The sequence below is a fragment of the Papaver somniferum genome, unplaced genomic scaffold (genome assembly GCF_003573695.1).
Source record: "Papaver somniferum cultivar HN1 unplaced genomic scaffold, ASM357369v1 unplaced-scaffold_137, whole genome shotgun sequence".
NCBI classification, from domain to species: domain Eukaryota; kingdom Viridiplantae; phylum Streptophyta; class Magnoliopsida; order Ranunculales; family Papaveraceae; genus Papaver; species Papaver somniferum.
The window spans coordinates 19367552-19386057 of NW_020622934.1; the positions used below are offsets into that span (position 1 = coordinate 19367552).

General features: G+C 37.7%; 3 protein-coding genes across 3 annotated transcripts; all 3 read right to left on the reverse strand.

Moving 5' to 3' along the window:
* Positions 1–91: 91 nt before the first annotated feature.
* LOC113334790 (TPR and ankyrin repeat-containing protein 1-like) lies at positions 92–5591 on the reverse strand. The gene is made up of 6 exons (XM_026580992.1): positions 5305–5591; positions 4823–5173; positions 4152–4389; positions 979–3596; positions 793–893; positions 92–565 (listed from the first exon to the last, which is right to left on the reverse strand). The coding sequence occupies exons 2-4, from the start codon at positions 5102–5104 to the stop codon at positions 3313–3315; spliced, it is 804 nt and encodes a 267-aa protein (XP_026436777.1). The 5' UTR covers positions 5105–5173; positions 5305–5591; the 3' UTR covers positions 92–565; positions 793–893; positions 979–3312.
* Positions 5591–8098, reverse strand: LOC113334791. The gene is made up of 4 exons (XM_026580993.1): positions 7879–8098; positions 7446–7798; positions 6706–7241; positions 5591–6520 (listed from the first exon to the last, which is right to left on the reverse strand). The coding sequence occupies exons 1-3, from the start codon at positions 7903–7905 to the stop codon at positions 6836–6838; spliced, it is 786 nt and encodes a 261-aa protein (XP_026436778.1). The 5' UTR covers positions 7906–8098; the 3' UTR covers positions 5591–6520; positions 6706–6835.
* An 82-nt stretch (positions 8099–8180) lies between these two features.
* LOC113334650 (probable helicase MAGATAMA 3) lies at positions 8181–9568 on the reverse strand. Its single transcript, XM_026580857.1, has 4 exons — positions 9394–9568; positions 9103–9278; positions 8687–9014; positions 8181–8449 (listed from the first exon to the last, which is right to left on the reverse strand). Exons 1-4 carry the CDS (start codon positions 9566–9568, stop codon positions 8181–8183), a joined length of 948 nt encoding a protein of 315 aa, XP_026436642.1.
* Between the last annotated feature and the right edge of the window lie 8938 nt (positions 9569–18506).

The following is an 18506-nucleotide window of genomic DNA, read 5'->3' on the forward strand; positions in this document are numbered from 1 at the left end:
TATTGCTACAGTTTCCTTTTATATAACTCTAGACGAAGCTAGATTGAGGTTTTAAACAAAATTGTTTCGAAGTAAACCAGGAAAGTCGAACTTTAATAAGAAAAGTGGGGTGCATGAATAGTATTCCAAAGGAACAGAAAACCATTGTTTATCTGGGTACATTCGAGACTCTGGTATACTCATGATTCCTAAATTCATCAGAAAACTAAATTTAAATCTACCAGAAAAATGTCTCAATATTGTTTTACATTTAGCTGCTGAAAAAGTTCAAAAAAAATAAGAAGTTGAAATCGACATATACCCAAAGAAAGGATGCTATCATTCACGAGGATGTTGCAACTCCCGCCGAACAAAATACTACTACTTCTTCTTGCCTTTATTCTTTCCAGCCTGCTTTTTCGACTTTTGCATTTCTTCCCTCTTGATTTTCTTGCTGTAAGAAGTATTTTTAATAATAATTCCAAATAGACCAGTGATGAATAACATTTTCAGTTCTGGAATCCTTGCAGTCCACTTCTTTAAGCAGTCGCCAATCCGTGAGTACTGAGTATCAGGATCCTCATCACTGAAACATTTAGTCGAAGTGGATAAAGTTAACTAGGATGGCACATGCTTCTGTGACCCAGACAGCAAAAATGTTCTAAATATAGTGGTCCCAAAATGTCTGCAATGTAGAGAGAGACTTCATATGGTATTCTATGCTGAAGGTTACCTATGCTTAGAAATGAAGTTGAACTGAAAAAGCTCATACGAATGCAAACTAAACCACCACATATACTTGAAATAACTAACCTGGTGCTTAATGCAAAAGAGAGCTGTTTTATTTCCCTCATCCACCGTTCATCTTTCCAAAGCGGATTGGTACTTTGCAGAAAACAAATGCAAATATCCAACTGAGGGAAAAGAAAAACATACAAAAATGTTAGAGCTTTTGTTACTGGAAAAATAAATACAGACATAAAGAACCATGAAACAAACCTTCATCTGTGGTTTGCAATTATGAAAGCTGATGTCCTCAAAAATGCCTTTCAAGAACATATAAACATGAGATGTATTCGTGAATAACTGCACGAAACTCCCGGTGTCGAATTTTTTGATATCTGTTCTCAATTCTGCCATGTCTATATCGTAACCAGGAATAACATCATCAGACTCGGTTAGAAATTCGGTATAACTCATATGATCAAAATTGGAGAAGCAAACATCTCCATCACTTCCATACTCCATTTCATCATTTGCGTCACATTTTGAGTTTCCTGGGTATAGTATTCCGAAAATGTCTTCTCGGGAGTGAATCAAATCCACATCTATCTCTAACACATCGGGACTCATATATTCTCTCTGAATATCTCCAGACCTCAAACAGACCAAAGGATCCCCAATTGTTTCAAAGGATTCAGCAAGCAACTTACCAAATTGCCCTGTGCCTCTTTTCTTGAGGATCTTAACAAACACAGGCGGCAGTACGGTTATGATATCGTATCTACGAAGTAGACTGTACAGCAAATCAAAGTGACGTCCAGAATTCAAACAAATTAAAGTAACCAATATAACCAACTTCAAGACCAGAAAAGGATAGTAAGCCACTCTGTCTAAATCACGTTCCCAAAGCCATTCTAGCTTACTCGATAAAATTTCTTTGATCTTGGATGCTATAAAATCGAAAGACCTCCTCGAGAAAACTTTTGAGTCAGCTACTGATAAAGAACTCGAGTTGCATCTTAGATTCCCCCAGGGGATTGTTTCACGGACAGAAGACTTTACTGTGAAAAAAGAACCATGCCAAGATGAAACCAAGAAAAGAAGACGTTCAAGAAAATAAACAAACCAGGAAGGTGGCATGAAATCGAAGTCCTTCATCCAGTCGTGGTTGAATGTTTCTTGTAATGATTTTCAAAATTGCTGACCAGAGAAACCGAGACCAATCCTGATATTTTGCTCTCTTTCAACTGCTTAATGAAAACTTTATAGGCTGGAGACAGATCCGGACGTTGTATTATAACTTGATATATTTCTTCGCTTAGATTACCAAAGGTAAAAATCTGCAAGACCACACTCCACATTTCCACATACCTTAACCTGCCTTTTGTGCTTATGATCTCTATGGTAATTTCTCCAATCAAATCCTTAGAGAGCTTTGTTAGTCTAAGATCCATCATATGCTTGAACATCATCTGTTTCGGGTCCCTCAGACAAAATATCCCATAAAAATACTCCTTGGAATGTTTGAAGCACTTGAGCAGTTCCCCAGGAAGCTTTTTGTCCAGTATCTTAATCTCTATTATCGATTTTGCAACTTGATAACTGTTAAGCGCGGTTAGTCCTTGTCGGAAGGGACCATTATAGTGCATGTAAGACTCATTCCCAATTTTAAAGATACCTGAAATTTTACCGAGGCTTTCCAGCTTCTCCAATACTTGCATACAGAGACTAAGTAGTGTAGAAAACCAATAGCTCCGAGCAGAAGAAGCAAATTGGTGATCATCCAAGCCAAGTAAGTTTCTAGTCTTTCGAAGAAAACGATCCTCAATTTCTTTTCTCCAACAGGATGGAACTTTGATTATGCTCCTGCTTATACACACCTAAATAACCCAAACAGAATATTTCATAGCTTCTGTAGTCTTGTTTATCTAGAGTTCCAAGAGAATTGAGATATTTCAATATGTTTACTATCTTTTCCTTCCATAAATTCCAAAAGTAAGTCAATGTTTCAACGGAGACCCTGTTCTTGGATACTGAATTCTCTACATGCTCTATTGTGTTCAACACAACATCATCTACCCAAACATACTCTGAAGGTGCTAACTCTAGATGGTAATCAATGATTTTCCTCAAAGAAACAATTTCACCACGCAGACTCTTAAGTCTTTGTGAGGCAAGAAAACAGTCATTCATCTCCGACAATCTACTACTGGTGTCTGATAATATGCTTGCCTCTGTACTAACGAAATCATTAAAAAAATCATCTTTGCTTTTTGCCATCAATCTAACTTTTGCCAAAAGTTTTTCTTTGTTCGGAAATTTTTTCAAGGGCCAACCTTTGTTACCATTTGACCAAACAGAATTGTCAAGAACATAAAACAGAATTACCTCTGCAGCATCTACTAAGCCCCCTGCCTGTTCTAACATATCTGCCTCAAGAAGGCGATCCCCTTTCAATCTCGCAACAGTGGCAGCTTCCATAAAATTCTCAGACCCAGCTTCAAAGAGGACGAGCTCATCAAGATAATCATGAGACCTTAAAAATGTTCTTATCATGTCCAACGAGTTGATGGCTTTGATAAACTTCATCATATTAGTACTATCATTCTGTTAATGATAGTGAAGGGCACATCTCTTGAGAAAACTTTGTTCAATATCTATGAGATCTTGACTTTTGGCTGTATCAGGGTTTAGCTTTGCACTTTCTTTCCAAACTTCTATGAATTGAAGACCGGTTTCAAAAAGACTGCCATTTGTACAAACTTGCAAGCACTTGGAAAAGCAGTTACACCTAGAATACGCATCAGCTGCAGTAGACCAACATCCAGCAAGACTGAAACAGTCACCCGCATCTTCTAGCCTAGATTCCCCACAGTTTTTCAAATAAATAATGCCTGTTACATTAAAAAAAGTTAAGAAAATATAAGCAAGCTGAACATAACCTGGCTGGTTGGATGATTTAAGATACGTACACAAGCAATCACCTGATCATTGACTAGTAATCAAAATTCAGGGACCATAAGTGGAAAAGGCTTGATAGGAACTTCTAAGTTGAAAAAAGTTGATTTTACTAGCTTCTCAGTTGTAGTACCAATTTAGTTTTAAAAAAATCTATGACTGTTGTTTCATGCACTATAGTTTATTTTCCACGGATCTACGAATATATTACAAAAAAGAAAAGAGACGGTATGATAAATATTTTCTAAGACAACTTCTATCCTATTAACTGATAATGAGTTGAAGGGTGACAGATCAGTCCTTTTGAGGTTCAACAAAGACAGGTTTGATGGGATCAGGAAATGCAGTATGAATAAACCATATTTGTAGAAATATTATCGACCTAAATGCAGAAAATATAGACGTAACATCCTTAAAAAGAAACATATTATAAAGTAACAAAGCATAAGTAAATTAATATGCATAATGTACAGAGGGAAAATAGTCCATACCTGCTCTTTTAAAATCCTTCAACTCCATGAAACATTTAGCAGCAAAATCAGCCTTGCCAATTGATTCATGAATCTCAGCTGCCTCTACAAGAGCAACGCGAGCTAATTCAGTATTAGAGCCAAGCATGTGAACACCAGCAGCTCTAAGACCAGATGCCTTAGCGAGTTTCTCCAAAAATGAATCGCCAGCCCTTTCAAAGCACATTCTCGCCATCTCAAAATTACCTTCATCCAGTAACTGCACCAAAATTAAACATGTAAAAATGGTATCTTCGGAGCACAGTTGGTGCTAAGTTAGCAGCATGGATGCAAGGAAGATGGAAAACTAGGGTCATTCAAAATGCAACTAATTTATATGAAAAAGCAGGATACACTCGTGTGATTCCCATCTATAAATAAATCTCTATCTAATGACTTTTCATCTAACCATCCAACAGATGGATGTACATTTGATGGTATAGTCCACGCCATGTCGCACATGTAACTATATAAAAGAGAGACTTTGTAAGTATTGGTTAACGCATTCTTTTTAGACAAAATGTTAGGAGGGCCATATTTTGAATATCTAGCTAAATTAAACTTTCTGCACAGAAATTAAATATTCAATGTTCATGAATGTGTATAAGTTCATATTTTGAATTGAGGGTTAAAGTTCAAGTTCAAACTTCTACCTTGATACCGCGTGAACTCCATTCCTCTTTGCTGCTAGTAGCCTGCATTGCCTGTACAAGTGATTCATCGAGTTCTCTCACTTGAACGAGACATAACTTCTTCCAGTAATCAAACATAGGCTTAGAAAGATCATCGATATTCTCACAGATCCATAGTCTCTGCCTAGTACGGGTGATAGCAACATATAATTGCTTCAGTTCAGAGCAGAGAATCTGGTGTTTAACCTTGCTAAATTTTGGAAATTTCATATCATTGGAGTCGAGAAGATTTTGTTCCTTCATATACCCATAAACAACTCTCAATTGACACTTTAACGGTGATGTTCCAAAAAAGTTGTAAAGCAAGACATCCTGTACAAACGACATATGCAATGTCAGGCGGATCATACACTCATGAACCACAATAAATAATAATAAGATTGATTATGGTGGAGGTTGACCTCAAAATACAAAAACATTACCATATACCACTTATCTTATACCTGAAATTCTAAGCCCTTGCATTCTGCTATAGTCAGAATAAGCGCTTGTTTTCCAATATGCTCAGTAATTTCCTTCCTCACCAAATCATCAGGCACCAAAATAACTTGTTCTGCACCAAATCCACTTGCACTCCTACCAGCATGTTCGCCACTTTTGCCAAAAATGGTTATGATTGCACTGTCATCATTAGCAGATTCAAGCCATATTGGTGCTTCTCCATAAATATGGCTTGTTTCGGGACTTAAAATTATCAATGTGGTGTGGGAAGAATATGTGCAGAAGTTCAATTACACTCTGTCACAAGTTGAGAACACCTGCATGAGTACGGAAGTTCTGATTCAAATGATAGATGTCTGAGATACGAGATTGATCCATGTCTTTCGCATTTCCCATGCCATCACTTCCTGAATCCAAAATAAACTCGTTGTAGAACAAAGATCTCGCGTCTTGGAATCTGAAATCAACCCCACCAGCAATAGTTTCGCAATATCACCAGAAAAAATAAACCCTTCCACAAAATTTCTACAAATATATTTAAAAAGACCAATCTGTCTCATGGTGAGATCCTGCACTTCATCAATATACACGAAGTCCATTTCCTCACCCTTGTAGCACCCAGTTTTCAGTCGAAGGTGAAGGTGAAGGTCAATGACAAAATCAGCCAAATCAAACTCATCATTTAGTAATTTCTTCTTCTCGTATTCCAGGAAAATATCATAAATCATCTCCCTTCTTTCTTCACTTATAGATGATGCTCGTCCCTCTGATAGTGATATGTAAGCTTCTCGACTAAGTTTATTATTAGGTAGCCTTCCAGCAAATAGCCCACCTTTGATGTGTGAAATTATCTCAATAAAAACCATAGACGAATCAAGCTTCTTGGTCATCTGGCAATTAAAATGAGGCCAGTAAATTGAGTTGAACTTTTCGTAATTGACCTCTTTCGATCTTATAAGAGCACGCAAAGCAAATGACCTTGAGGTTGCAATTTTAGATTGTGTAAGTTCCCTTATATCACTGAATCTATCAAAATACGAATTTCCCGTACTTCCATCAAGCATCATTAAGAATTTCTGAAATGTTATGAGAAGTGGATAACTTGCAGGTGGAATGTCCCTAAGAGAATCTGGTAGATCTCGAAATTGAACTGCGTCATCGACATCGGGCGACTCAATGGAATTGTATTCTGTTGACGCCCTGCCATTGCTGATAAATCTATATTAAAAGTACAAGAAATTAATTAGAATACACAAAGTACTCGAATGTAAAGTGTGGATAAATAATTTCCATAAACACATCATCTAAACCCCACAAAGGCACCAATATCTGCAAAACAAACATACAATAAAAATAAATAAAAAAGAAATTTTAAAAACGACACCTCAAAAGATATCTGATACCTTTTCAAGCTAGAAATTTGGTTTTTAACGGCAGAGCATAGTTTTGGGCTGACTGTTACGAACAATTGCCGTAAGACAGTACCTTTTGCCTCATTACCGACCACTCCACACACGTTCCCCGTTGGAGCATTCATAGAAATATCTCCCATGGCTTCCACAAATCCTGTAGATGAAAAGTAGTTTGCTGCTCCTTTTGGAACAATTTCATAGTCAAAACCGTGGTTTTACCTGTCCCAGACCTACCAAGAATCAAACTACTTCTGGGGAAAAGAATGATATCTGACTCTTTATCTGTTACTTCAAAAGGAAGATCAAGCTCTTTTCCATCACTCCCAGAGAGCAAATGGTTCACTAAACCAGCTGATAAGGAATAGAACTTCATGAGCAACAGACTATCTCTCACTTTTGAGTTTTCAATGTAGCATCTCCCATCTAATACCCCGTCACTTGAACTATCTACTAACTCAAGGTTGTTAGTATTCTTATATCTAACTGTCTCATCATCTATTCTCCAGGTAACTGGCACCACCAAATCCCTGCAAAAAAAAAAAAGTATGAAAAGTATGTGCATACATTACTGAAATGAATCCATAGTAAATAATGTTTATATTTGTTTGGTAAAGCAACATTGAGATGAAGAATATTGATCAATATTCATCATCTAAAGTTGAATACAGAAATCAAGACACCTTACAACAACAAAAACTGGTGTTTTGTGAGATTAAAAATAACAAACATACCCCTCAGAGTGTTCCAGCTTACAGCGGTTGAGGTAATCGTCAGTGTATAAAGAGAATATGCTGTCCAGACTCTTCACTAATTTAGGTATTTCCTCAAGAGGTAAAATATCCCATATCTTTAAAACTTGGGTGTAGCATGAATATTTTGCAACATCAACGCTAGAAATAATATACATCCTTCCAACCTTATACTGTTTCACAAGCTGGACGGGGTTATCGCTTAATGTTTCAACCCTAAGCTTCTTCGGACGCCAACCTTTGGAAAGTGTTACTAATAGATTAACCACAGACTTCTGTGTTTGTGATGACTTCAACTTCCCAAATGACTTCCTAAAGTTATTGCTGAACAGCACCTGTAAGTTCGAGGTACGAAAATGAATACTGAGTAGAAACTAACAAAATGGTGTTTTGAAGTAATCTTGGAAAAGTTTACCTTCCACAATGCACCTTTGAAAAGCATACTTTCTTCAGTAAGTAAATTATCTAACTGATCATGCTCTTTGTTAGCCTTGATTATTGCTTTCACCAACTCTTCATCTTCATCGGCATTAAAAAAACATTGTCGTTGCTTTGCATCACCAATTAAATCTTCCCAGAAAGATCCAATTTTAGACAACTTGTTGTCATTCCCCAAAACCCAAAGGCAGTGCCTGACAAATTAGTCCACAGCGAGATAGCGAAGACTAAAGATGTGTGATCAAGATTAGCATACACAGAAGTCTCCTACAAGACACACTAGTTGTACCTAGCACGTGTCAATGCAACATTAGTAAGTTGCGTATTAGAAAGGAAGCAATCTGATCCACCATTATGATCAGACCCCAAAGTAGATATTATTATGACATCTTCCTCGCCACCATGGAATCCATCTGCAGACATCACCTTCACTGTGAAGTCCTTTAGCTTCTCATATTTGTGACCAACTTTATTCTCTATTGCAGCAATTTGAGCAGTGTATGGAGATATAATACCAATGGCTAAGCCAAGCTTTGAGCCTTCCCATGCTGTGAAGGGTTAAAAAACATCCTTTATAAGCAGAATAAATGGACCAATCACGAGTTAACAATTCAACAATTTTTTAATGGCTCAATCAAAAATGTATCCTCACTAATAATTAAAATCACACTGAGACATGAGAATGGAAGAAGAATAAAAATGTCAAACTACATCGAATTTTCTATTTAACCATATATAGCATAACGAAGAAGCTATTGCAAACAATTTCCAAGCATTGACCATACCTTTATAAAGGTTTCGCACCATTGTCATCACAACTGCCACTTCAACCATATTTTTCATACTGTGCCCAGCTTCATCTAGCTCCTCCCTCCCATTAGAAATATTTATGAATGAGTAGGGACCAAACATAGGTCTGGGTGGATAATATTTTTGAAAATCTCCATGAAGAACACTTGGAGCATCTATAATCTGGTCTTTATAAAATTTAAGATTTGGAAAAGAGCTTATTTCTGGATGCATTCTGTATTGCATATTCAGAAGGTCCTCCGAATGCCCAAACAAACCCAACCTTTCAAACAGACTTCTTCCGAAGTCAGCTTCATTGGACACCTGAGATTACAATGCGATGGAATATATTAAGAATGAAATTGAGAAAATCATGTTAAAGCGAAGAAATTGACATTACACTTGCACTTACCCTGCTTTTGACCCTAGCTTGTGGATGGCATTCATCACCAATTAAAACAGCATGTCGTATAGCTTCAAGCTGTATGGGAATAACTGATTCACACTCCTTCAACTGAGAAGCTTCATCAATTACGAGCAAATCCAGTGGTTCCAGATCTACCTCATGCAAATTATATGAGCTGGACACTGGAAAAAATGAGGGATGATTTTTTCAAGCAGAATTCTGTTAAGAAACTTCTGTTTGTGGAAACTGGAAGGCGATCACCACGAAAATGACTGACAGATCTCAGAACCTGCACACTTTCAATTCTCATCTTTTGTAATGTGGCTGAAACACAATTAAATGCTCGACTTTCTGGTACCTCCTTGGTATAATTTTCTTGCCGTGCAAAAAGTTCTTCTAATTCCTTGTCAGCCACCTGACTTTGAGAGAGCAAAATTTCAAAAGATTCAAGCAAACCACAAAGGGTAACCATCTTTTCGAAATTGTCCGGCAAAATAAATCTTTTAGGGAGATGGGTGCATACTATTCTCATGCTTCTTTTCAGTGGCACCGCTAAGCTCTGAATCGGTCTTTTGCAAACTTAAGAAGTGACATGTGGTCTCCAGAATTAGTTCCAATTTTCTCCGCTACGTGAACCTCTTCAATAATTTCATTCTCCAAAAGCAAACGATACTGAGATACACAATCTTCAAGAAAATCCACCATGGAAACAAAATGCACCTTCCAACCAGTTAATGGAGCAAAGCACTCTACAAGACTGTCCACACGATAATCTACATAAATCTTTCCAAGATCATCACATAATTCCAGTCTATTCATATTCCCAAGCAAGAGAAAGTCCCCTAGTGAACAACCTGACTTGTTCTTTCCCAAGTCTGATTCACAAGCATCTTTGTGAAGGTGTAAGACACGTAATGCAAGTTCAGCAACTGCAATGTTTTTTGGGGCACAAGCAAGTGTTCTGTAATTCATAATTAGCAAGCTATACGGTAATATACTGATGGTTTTGGTTTTTCCTGTCCCAGGTGGACCCCAAACAAGTTTCACAGAACTCCTGTGGTTACACTGCACTGCAGATATACTACCCAAAACCGCAGCTCTTTGAGTTTCATTAAGAGCCAGCAATAATGGTGAATCAACTTTTCCAGCCCAAATCCTGTCAACTTGTGCAGAACAGAGACCACAGTTTTCCTTTACCTGCATCACCATAAAGCAACGTAGAAATCACTTCCCACAAATTATTACTACACTAATAATTTAGATGTCAAAAGGAGAACACAATCCTACTATCTTGTTTCCCATATCTATGTAATATAAAGAACGAGAAACCAAAAGTAACACAAAACCAACTCCAACATTGGACAAGAAATGCCCGAGGTTAAAGTGAAGCCAAATTGTACTTGCATCATTTTTTTTCACCATTACGCAGAGTCTTTAAAGGCTTGAGAATGTACACCAAGTAATATAAAATTTTATATTGAATAAGCAGTAGATATATCTTACCATGGAATTGGCACACAGAACTTCCTTGATAATATTCAAATTTCGAGACATGTGTAACGCCTTCCATGTTCTAGTGTTTGTTGTCAAGTTCACCAGAAACACCACAAAAAGTGACTTTCTCGTGCCCTCCTTCATCTCTATCTTTATGGGCTTTGAAGTCTTAACGTGAAAGTATTAAAGTTTGTCTTCGTCCCCTACAGGATTGGACTCTTTCACATCTTCCACAACTGAAGCCAAAGACCAACTGCTTCCAAACCGCTGCAAGTCTGAAGCAACTTCAGGTACAGTATCACCCAAAAGAACAGATCCAAAGGTTTCGGACTGTACGGTTCTTTGCCATATATACCATACCGGTTTCTCCAGGAGTCAACCTTGATGCAATACATGAATGACCCCACATGTAGCTTAGACTCCTCTACTGAGATTACTTCAGCATGAGGTACACCTGACATAAACTCCATTTGTGAACAAATCTCCATGCGAGTTTCTTCAAGCAACGGCATAGTATAAGAGCCAAGATAATGTTGTACGGACTGAAAACGTTTTGGTATCTTTTCCACCTAAAAAAACATACACATTTCTAAGCTTAAACAAGACATACAAAATTCAACTAACCGTACTACAAAATCCACATATGAATACCACACTTTAGCTAAACCCAGCAATGAGAAGTTACAAATGAACACAGAATATCATTAAAAGACATAAATATAAGATAGATCATAAAATTGGAAGTAATCACGGCCAAGAGAGTAGATCAACCTAATCAGTTCAGGTTAAAGAAAATGAGAAGCTATAAATGAACTGCAAAACATCCATAATATCTCTGAAAAATAGCCATTGTAATTACCAAAATTGGGGCTAAAATGTTCTAAATAAGCATACTTTGGTCGGTGCAGATTCATAAAATTGCTACCAAGGTTTAAAGTTCAACATTCATAACATTTAAGCCTGTGTGGACCACCAACACCACCAGAGCATCAATCACGTCACCACCACCATGGTGGTGGTCCACACAGGCCCAATTGTAGAACATCCATAATATCTTTGGAAATATGCTGATTATTAGTCCAGGATAGGATGGTTTCATACGTCTAAACCAACACCGCAATCACCAGCCAGTCCTGCGCTGCATCGTGAACCTACACTAACAGTTATCACTACAATTGGAACTAAAGTGCTCTACTTAAGCACTCAAATCAAGCATAATCGACTTAATCTAGGGCAAATTTCAGTGAACTTGAAAGCCATATGATAAAATCGAGAGAGAGGGAGAGAGAGATTACCTTGTGTTTGTAGAGATCATCATTGAGTATATCTTGAATACTCCAAGAAAATACATGTTCTATCAAATCTTTTACAGAAGAACAAGAAGGTTGATCAATTTCTTTAGTACCAGAAGCAGATGACATTCTTCTCAGTTCCACTCACTGCTGCTGCTACTGTTCACAATTTCACATTACAGGTCTATACAACTCTTCGTCTCTTCTAGTCTTCTTCTTCGTCGTCGTCCAATACTGCTTTCCGATTTCAACGAGAGAGAGGCAAAAAAGGGAAACGAAAACCCAGAAAAATAATGTTGAGGAAAAGTGAAATGAAATTTTTGGGGAAAAGGGAGAGGAAATAAAAAAAGAAAAGTTAAAGGCTGAGAACTTTTGGGCGCGTACGGTGTGCTTTTTCCTCTTTTTGGAGAGAAATGTAACCGGAATCGGGAAACAGTAATGATACGCACACCGTGAAAATGTCCGGTGATGTGCGCCGAAAGGGATATGACGGCTTAAATGTCACCCTTTGTGCGTTGGGACAGGGGTGGGGCATGAATGGGCCTCCCCCTCTCACATGGTGCTCACCACAGTGCACAATTCACGGTTCATCAATCACTTTCGTTCAGGAAATATCAAATATGGTATCCTCGTTATGGGCCCATAGTTTGGAGAATCTTTTGATCCTTATCTAATTGTTCCAACATCATTGTAACTGCTTTCTAGGAATTACTTGTTAGTCCGGTTGGGAAGACTCGTGTAATGGTTAATCTAGGAATTAAAAATGTTTTAATTGCTGGTCTTATCCGCTAAAAGTTTTCCTATTGTACCCTTCTGCAACGACATATAACAAGGAGAAAATACAAATCGAGCAAAAAAGAAATTCCTCTTATTTTTTTTAGATCCGAATCTCTCACTTTCTGCTCCTGCTACTGTTTTTTCCAAAAAAAAAAACTTTCTGGTGAGTAAGGTAGTTTACTGTAATCATTTTCTTTGTTTCTCATATAACGAGGATATTCTCCTCCTGGGGGCCCATTGTTTATAAATCTTAGGATCCGTATTCCAATTGTGCTGACATCAAGGTGTCCACTTTTTGCTAGGGTTGTAAATAATATCGGAAATACTCGACTTACTTGTACCTGCCCGAGCATGTATGTACTTGTAAGAGCCCAAAGCATGTTACAACCTATTATGGATTGCCTGGTCTAGTCGGGTTAGCTTAAATGTGCGAGTTCGAGCATCTCCGTAAATTCCATAGCCTGGTGTTCGTGGGGAAAAACGTTTCACTGGTTTTGTTAAAGCATTGCTCGGTCGAACTCACAAGTGTTGCTATCTCAAGATTGTTGTCAAATTTAGTTGTCAAAAATATATCTTGATTTCTAGTTTATAATTAGTTAAGTCTTGGATTAGGATAGAAATGTAGTCGAGAAACGGACATCACGGCAGTCATCATTGCGTTCTACCGTTTGAAGGCGAAGATCAGCCGAAGCTTTTGAAGAACTTCTTCAACAAAAGGAAAGTGAAGACTGAACCACCTATTTCTCAAGTTATATTCACCTTTCTATCTATGAGATGTTGTCGCGTAACTAATTAGACTATCATAAGCATATCAAGAATTTCGAGTCAAGTTTATCTTGTAATTAGTTCTCAAAATATAACTAAGCTTAATGAACATTTCATTCTTGATGAATTTCAGTTAAGAACAATTTATTGTTCGCAATCAAAATCATGATTCAAAAATTATCATTCGAAAAGGCCTGGAATGGTGATATGTGTCATCGATGTTATTCGGGAATGTTTCGAATCGATTTGGAGAGAAATATAGAACTAAAATATAAGACAGTATACTTACCAATCTTATAAACTAGGAAAAATGTTAAGGTCTGAAGCCGTAATACATGTACTCTGTACAAGTAACGGAGTAGCTATATATCGACAACAGGATTTTGGTACGCATATCCGCATGCACACCTTAAAAAGTTTGTGAACTCGTGAACCCGGATCGATCGGTAAGCAAACCAGTACGCGTACTAGGATAGTACTGTTGGTCCAGGAACCGGTTTGGTATCCATGCCGGTACACGTACCAGAAAAGTTATGTAAACTCCGAGATTGGTTATTGTCTTAAGGTATTCATACCACTACACGTACCTGAAAACTTCTGTGAACTCCAGAACTCGACCATGTTATAAGGTATACATATTGTTCCACGTACTTTGACTTAATTATTCACGAACCGACTAATTATTTGTACCTTGTACATCTACTTACCATGTCGATTAAATTCATACTCACTTAAATCATTTCTTCGAGATAATTAGCATTTGAATAATCTCTACAAACACCATAGCATTTGAATAACCTTGATGTATGATCAAGAGAGAAATCATACATACAGGATTATCTGTGGGAGGTAGATTGATTTAAAGTCTTCAATTGAGTTGAAGCAACTCTTAGGCTATAAAAGGGAATCAATTGCGCGGATTTTTGTTGGGATTCAAGAGGCGTTAGGAGCACTACTGTAATTGAACTGTTGTGAGGGTTTAATTCGGTCTCAACTACATTCCAGTCTGAAGTTCTCTTATGTGAGCATGGCCAATTGAATTGATCATTTTCCTTGTGGTTAATTCAATTGAGACTTTTGGATACAATTCATGATTCATGTGATTTGTTAATGTCCAAAGAAATCCTTCTTTTCTTGTAAAAGTAAGGTTTCTCTTGTTGTTCTTTCGGGAATGTATTGATGGTGGATTTTTGACAAAGGCTAAAATTGTAACCTTACATATTCCTGATCCAGTAGTCAGACGAATTTGAGACTTATATCTCTCATTAAAGCATGAAAACTCATGCCACGATGATCTCTGTTGAGTGTATTGACTCTCAGAATATCCCTAAGAACTCTGACTGAGTGTATTGCCTCTCAGAGTGTACATATGCAGTGTCTCAACTGAGACCACGTCACGTTTCATTAACTGAGCAATTTCAGTAAACACCTCTATATATAATCGAAATGATTGGACAACTCATAAATGTATTAATCACTAATATAGAGCAATAACGTCTTCAGGATGTCGCAATATAATTGTGTTACTCATAGAGTTGTTCAATTGTTTATATTCTCACAGAAGTATACAAGACACAATTGAAACAAAATCAAATTTGTTTAAAGAGAATCAATTCATGAACATTTAGCCACGGTTTGCAAAGATTGCATTCCTTAATTTAAAAATGTATTTGTTCATGAGTATGGAATCATACTTAACTGATTTTAGAACTTTAACCAACTCAGTTTGCAAACGGGTACACAAACTTAAGTTCCGGACTTTGGTCATGTCCGACAGTTCACAAATTGGTATGCATAATGTTGTTCCGGATCTAACTCAGGTGAAACCGTTCGCATACTGGTATACAAACTTGGTTCCCGAACTTTAGCAGTTAAAACCGTCCGCATACTGGTATGTAACTTGGTTTTACGGACATGAATCATACTACAACAGTTTGCATACTGGTCTGCATACTATGTTATATCCAGACAATGGTTAATTGTTCTAAACTCCCATTTCAATCATTGAAACATCCTTAGAAGACGACAATAGATATCTCGCACAAAATATTAGCTTATAAGTAATTTTCAAGTGATCGAATGATCAATACGAAACATTCCGACGCTACATCAAATGATTGTCTCACACAAATCATGTAAAAATGTTTTAAGGCAATCTTCACATGATCATCTTTTGACTCATTATTTAATTTCCAACAAATAAATTTGTTTTCCAACTAAAGTTGTCAAGAATAATGATGAACGTAGCTAAATCAAAAAGCTTCCAACACATATTTCGAGAAAGATATAAGCGAGTTAAAATAAGCTCAAAATATCAAATGTGTATAATGTAAAAGTCTATATATCTATACGACTTAATCTCAGTAGGAGATAGAATATAATAGACTTCTGAGTGATAGATAAGTTTAGTCTCCACATATTTTTTGTTGATGAAGTTCCTCCAAACTCTCCTCAGTAGATTTTATTCTTCAATCGATGAATGCCATGAAGTTTAAAGCTCAACTATACATTTTATCCTAATCTGAGGCATAGCTATTAGTAAACTAGAAATCAAGACCTATAGTTTTGATCACCTAAACTTGACAAACAATCTTGAGATAGCAACGCTTGCGAGTTCGACCGAGTAGTCCTCTAACATCAGTGTTATTTCTTTTCCGCGTTATATTGTTTATCTTTATAATTGAAATATCACAGGTGTTTTGGGGTAAAAATTGATTCTGCTGGGAATGGTAAATTTGGGTGTGCCACCGAGAAACGAATCTAAACCCTAAACGGGAGTACTTTAGATTCGAGAGATCAATATGTACAATTTTGGCCTAAACCAAGAAATGGCCGTTCCAGACTTGCTTCGGTCACAAAGTGAGGGAGAAGGGTTTATCTTAGGGAGGGAAGCTAAGAAGGTGTTGAGATCAAAATATTGAATTTTGAGGGTGTGGATGTGGATGTTTTATGACATACATCAGAATTTGGAATTGGCTTGCGGAATGTAAGCTATCAGTTCTTGGTGTTTTTATGGATACTTGTGTTGTTAACCAAAACTCTCTAATTGGTTGAAATAGGTTGAAAACCTATTTATACAAGTCATTGAGCCCCCTGATCTCATGGAGACAGTTAAGTAGTGGAGAAGTTGGGTTGTGTAGAAGCGGTTTACCATCACATTCCCATTGTGAGGGGAAACTGGTCATCCTTACTCCCACAATTCTCTTAATGTTATCTAACTGTCCGCTCTTTCCTGACACTTTCTTGTAATGGGCGCATTGCACGCCGCACGCTATAAACCGCCAGACCAATACCCTGATGAGTATCCCCCAGTTTGTGACATGTTTGATGTCTCGAGTGTTTCATGGAAAAATGTGCAACAAGTTGCTGAGTGGGTCTAATGTGCAAGACCTAGTTATTCTGACCAATGGCACGCAAGCTAGGCGTCTGCATAGTGGCGTAATGGCAATGTGGCGCCAGTTGCCTGGTATTGTAGCAGCACCAGTGGCATGGTGGTGTAGCCACGCCAGCGGCATGGTAATGTGGTCGCGCCAGTGGCATGATGGTGTAGCCGCGCCAGCGGCATGGTAATGTGGCCGCGCCAGTGGCATGGTAATATGGTCGCGCCAGTGGCATGGTGGTGTAGTCGCGGCCACTATATCTTATCATATTGGTGTTAGACCCTGGCCTAATTAGGGTTTGGCATATCAAAACCCTAACGCGCTCGTCTAGGTGGCGCGGTACGGCATGGCCTGCAAATTGGCATACTTAATAAATCAAGTGGCCAAATCGTATGGACGTGATTGTTTTTTGGAGACTAGCTTGGGCCGTCTAGATTAAATTCCTAATGGAATTAGGCGCATCGACCCACCAACTTCCAATCTTTATTAAAACTATGTATGGTGGGTTTTGAGCGATTTGATTGTTTGATGGGAGAGGGGGCTAGCAAGAGAAATATGGAGCGTGGCCAACGGCCACAGGCGGTGCCTATTGGAGCGGATTGGCCGGCTATGTGGCGTGGCTGCGGCTCTTTCGTCATTGCTCTTTATTTGCCACAATTCATCCTTTGTTTCTTGTTTTCTGGTAGGACTTTGTCCTCACTAGCTCTGGGACGGATCAGTTTCCTAGTTTACCTAGGTTTGGCCTCGACCAATAGGGTTCGAGATATTTGCACAAGGCGCAAAAAACCTAATGTTTGCAAATTAGTTAGGCCGAAAACTTGAATGTTGTTAGTTATCACAAAATTGAACAAATTTAACAAATTCTGTATGTTGACACAAAATTCTTTTATTCTCAGAGAGCAGTTAACGCATCTTCTGATTGAGCATTTTCATGCAGACCTTAATTTTGATACTTCGGGAAATTCATGCTACTCAGTTGCGAGTGAACACTAATTGTCATATCTTACCAATACTAAGGGTTCAGCTGGGTAACACAGCATAGGAAAATACTCAATAAACAATACACTAATGAGTAATGCAGGCGAGAGTTTTACAGAATGTTTGGGATTGTTGCTACATGCACCATTCTGAATAAATATACTGCATTTCTCAATACATGTGTGAGTAGAGAGGCTCGGTCACTCATTGATTTTAAATGGCTCAGTCCCTTTGCAGACGGCGTGTTAAATACAAGGTTTTACAATTTTATCCTTGAACTAAACCACCATCAACAACAAGTTATGTGTTAATAAATAAAAGTAGATACATCCATCTTTGTTTGTTGTATACGAATTGATTGATTACTTGGGAAATTGATCTTTGGAATCACCCAAGTACCCTCACACGTAAATCAGGTTCACAGACTAGTCTCTGTAAACTTTCTGATTGTGCGAGAAAAATATACAACTCTAGATATTATTCCTTGATTGAGATTCATTAAGTTGAACTCTCGAATTGTGTTTAAGTTTGTCCATACAGGTTTCCGACGAAAAAGTTAGTGGTGTATTTTGGTACCCCCCCCCCCCCTGTCGTTTTTAATTCGTATCAGAGCAGGCAAACACATTTAAGACCTAAAAAGTTTGTGTTTGAAGCAAATCTGACTACATGGACAAGAGTGCAATATCAATAAATGTCTCACCAATTCAGAATCATTCAGACATGT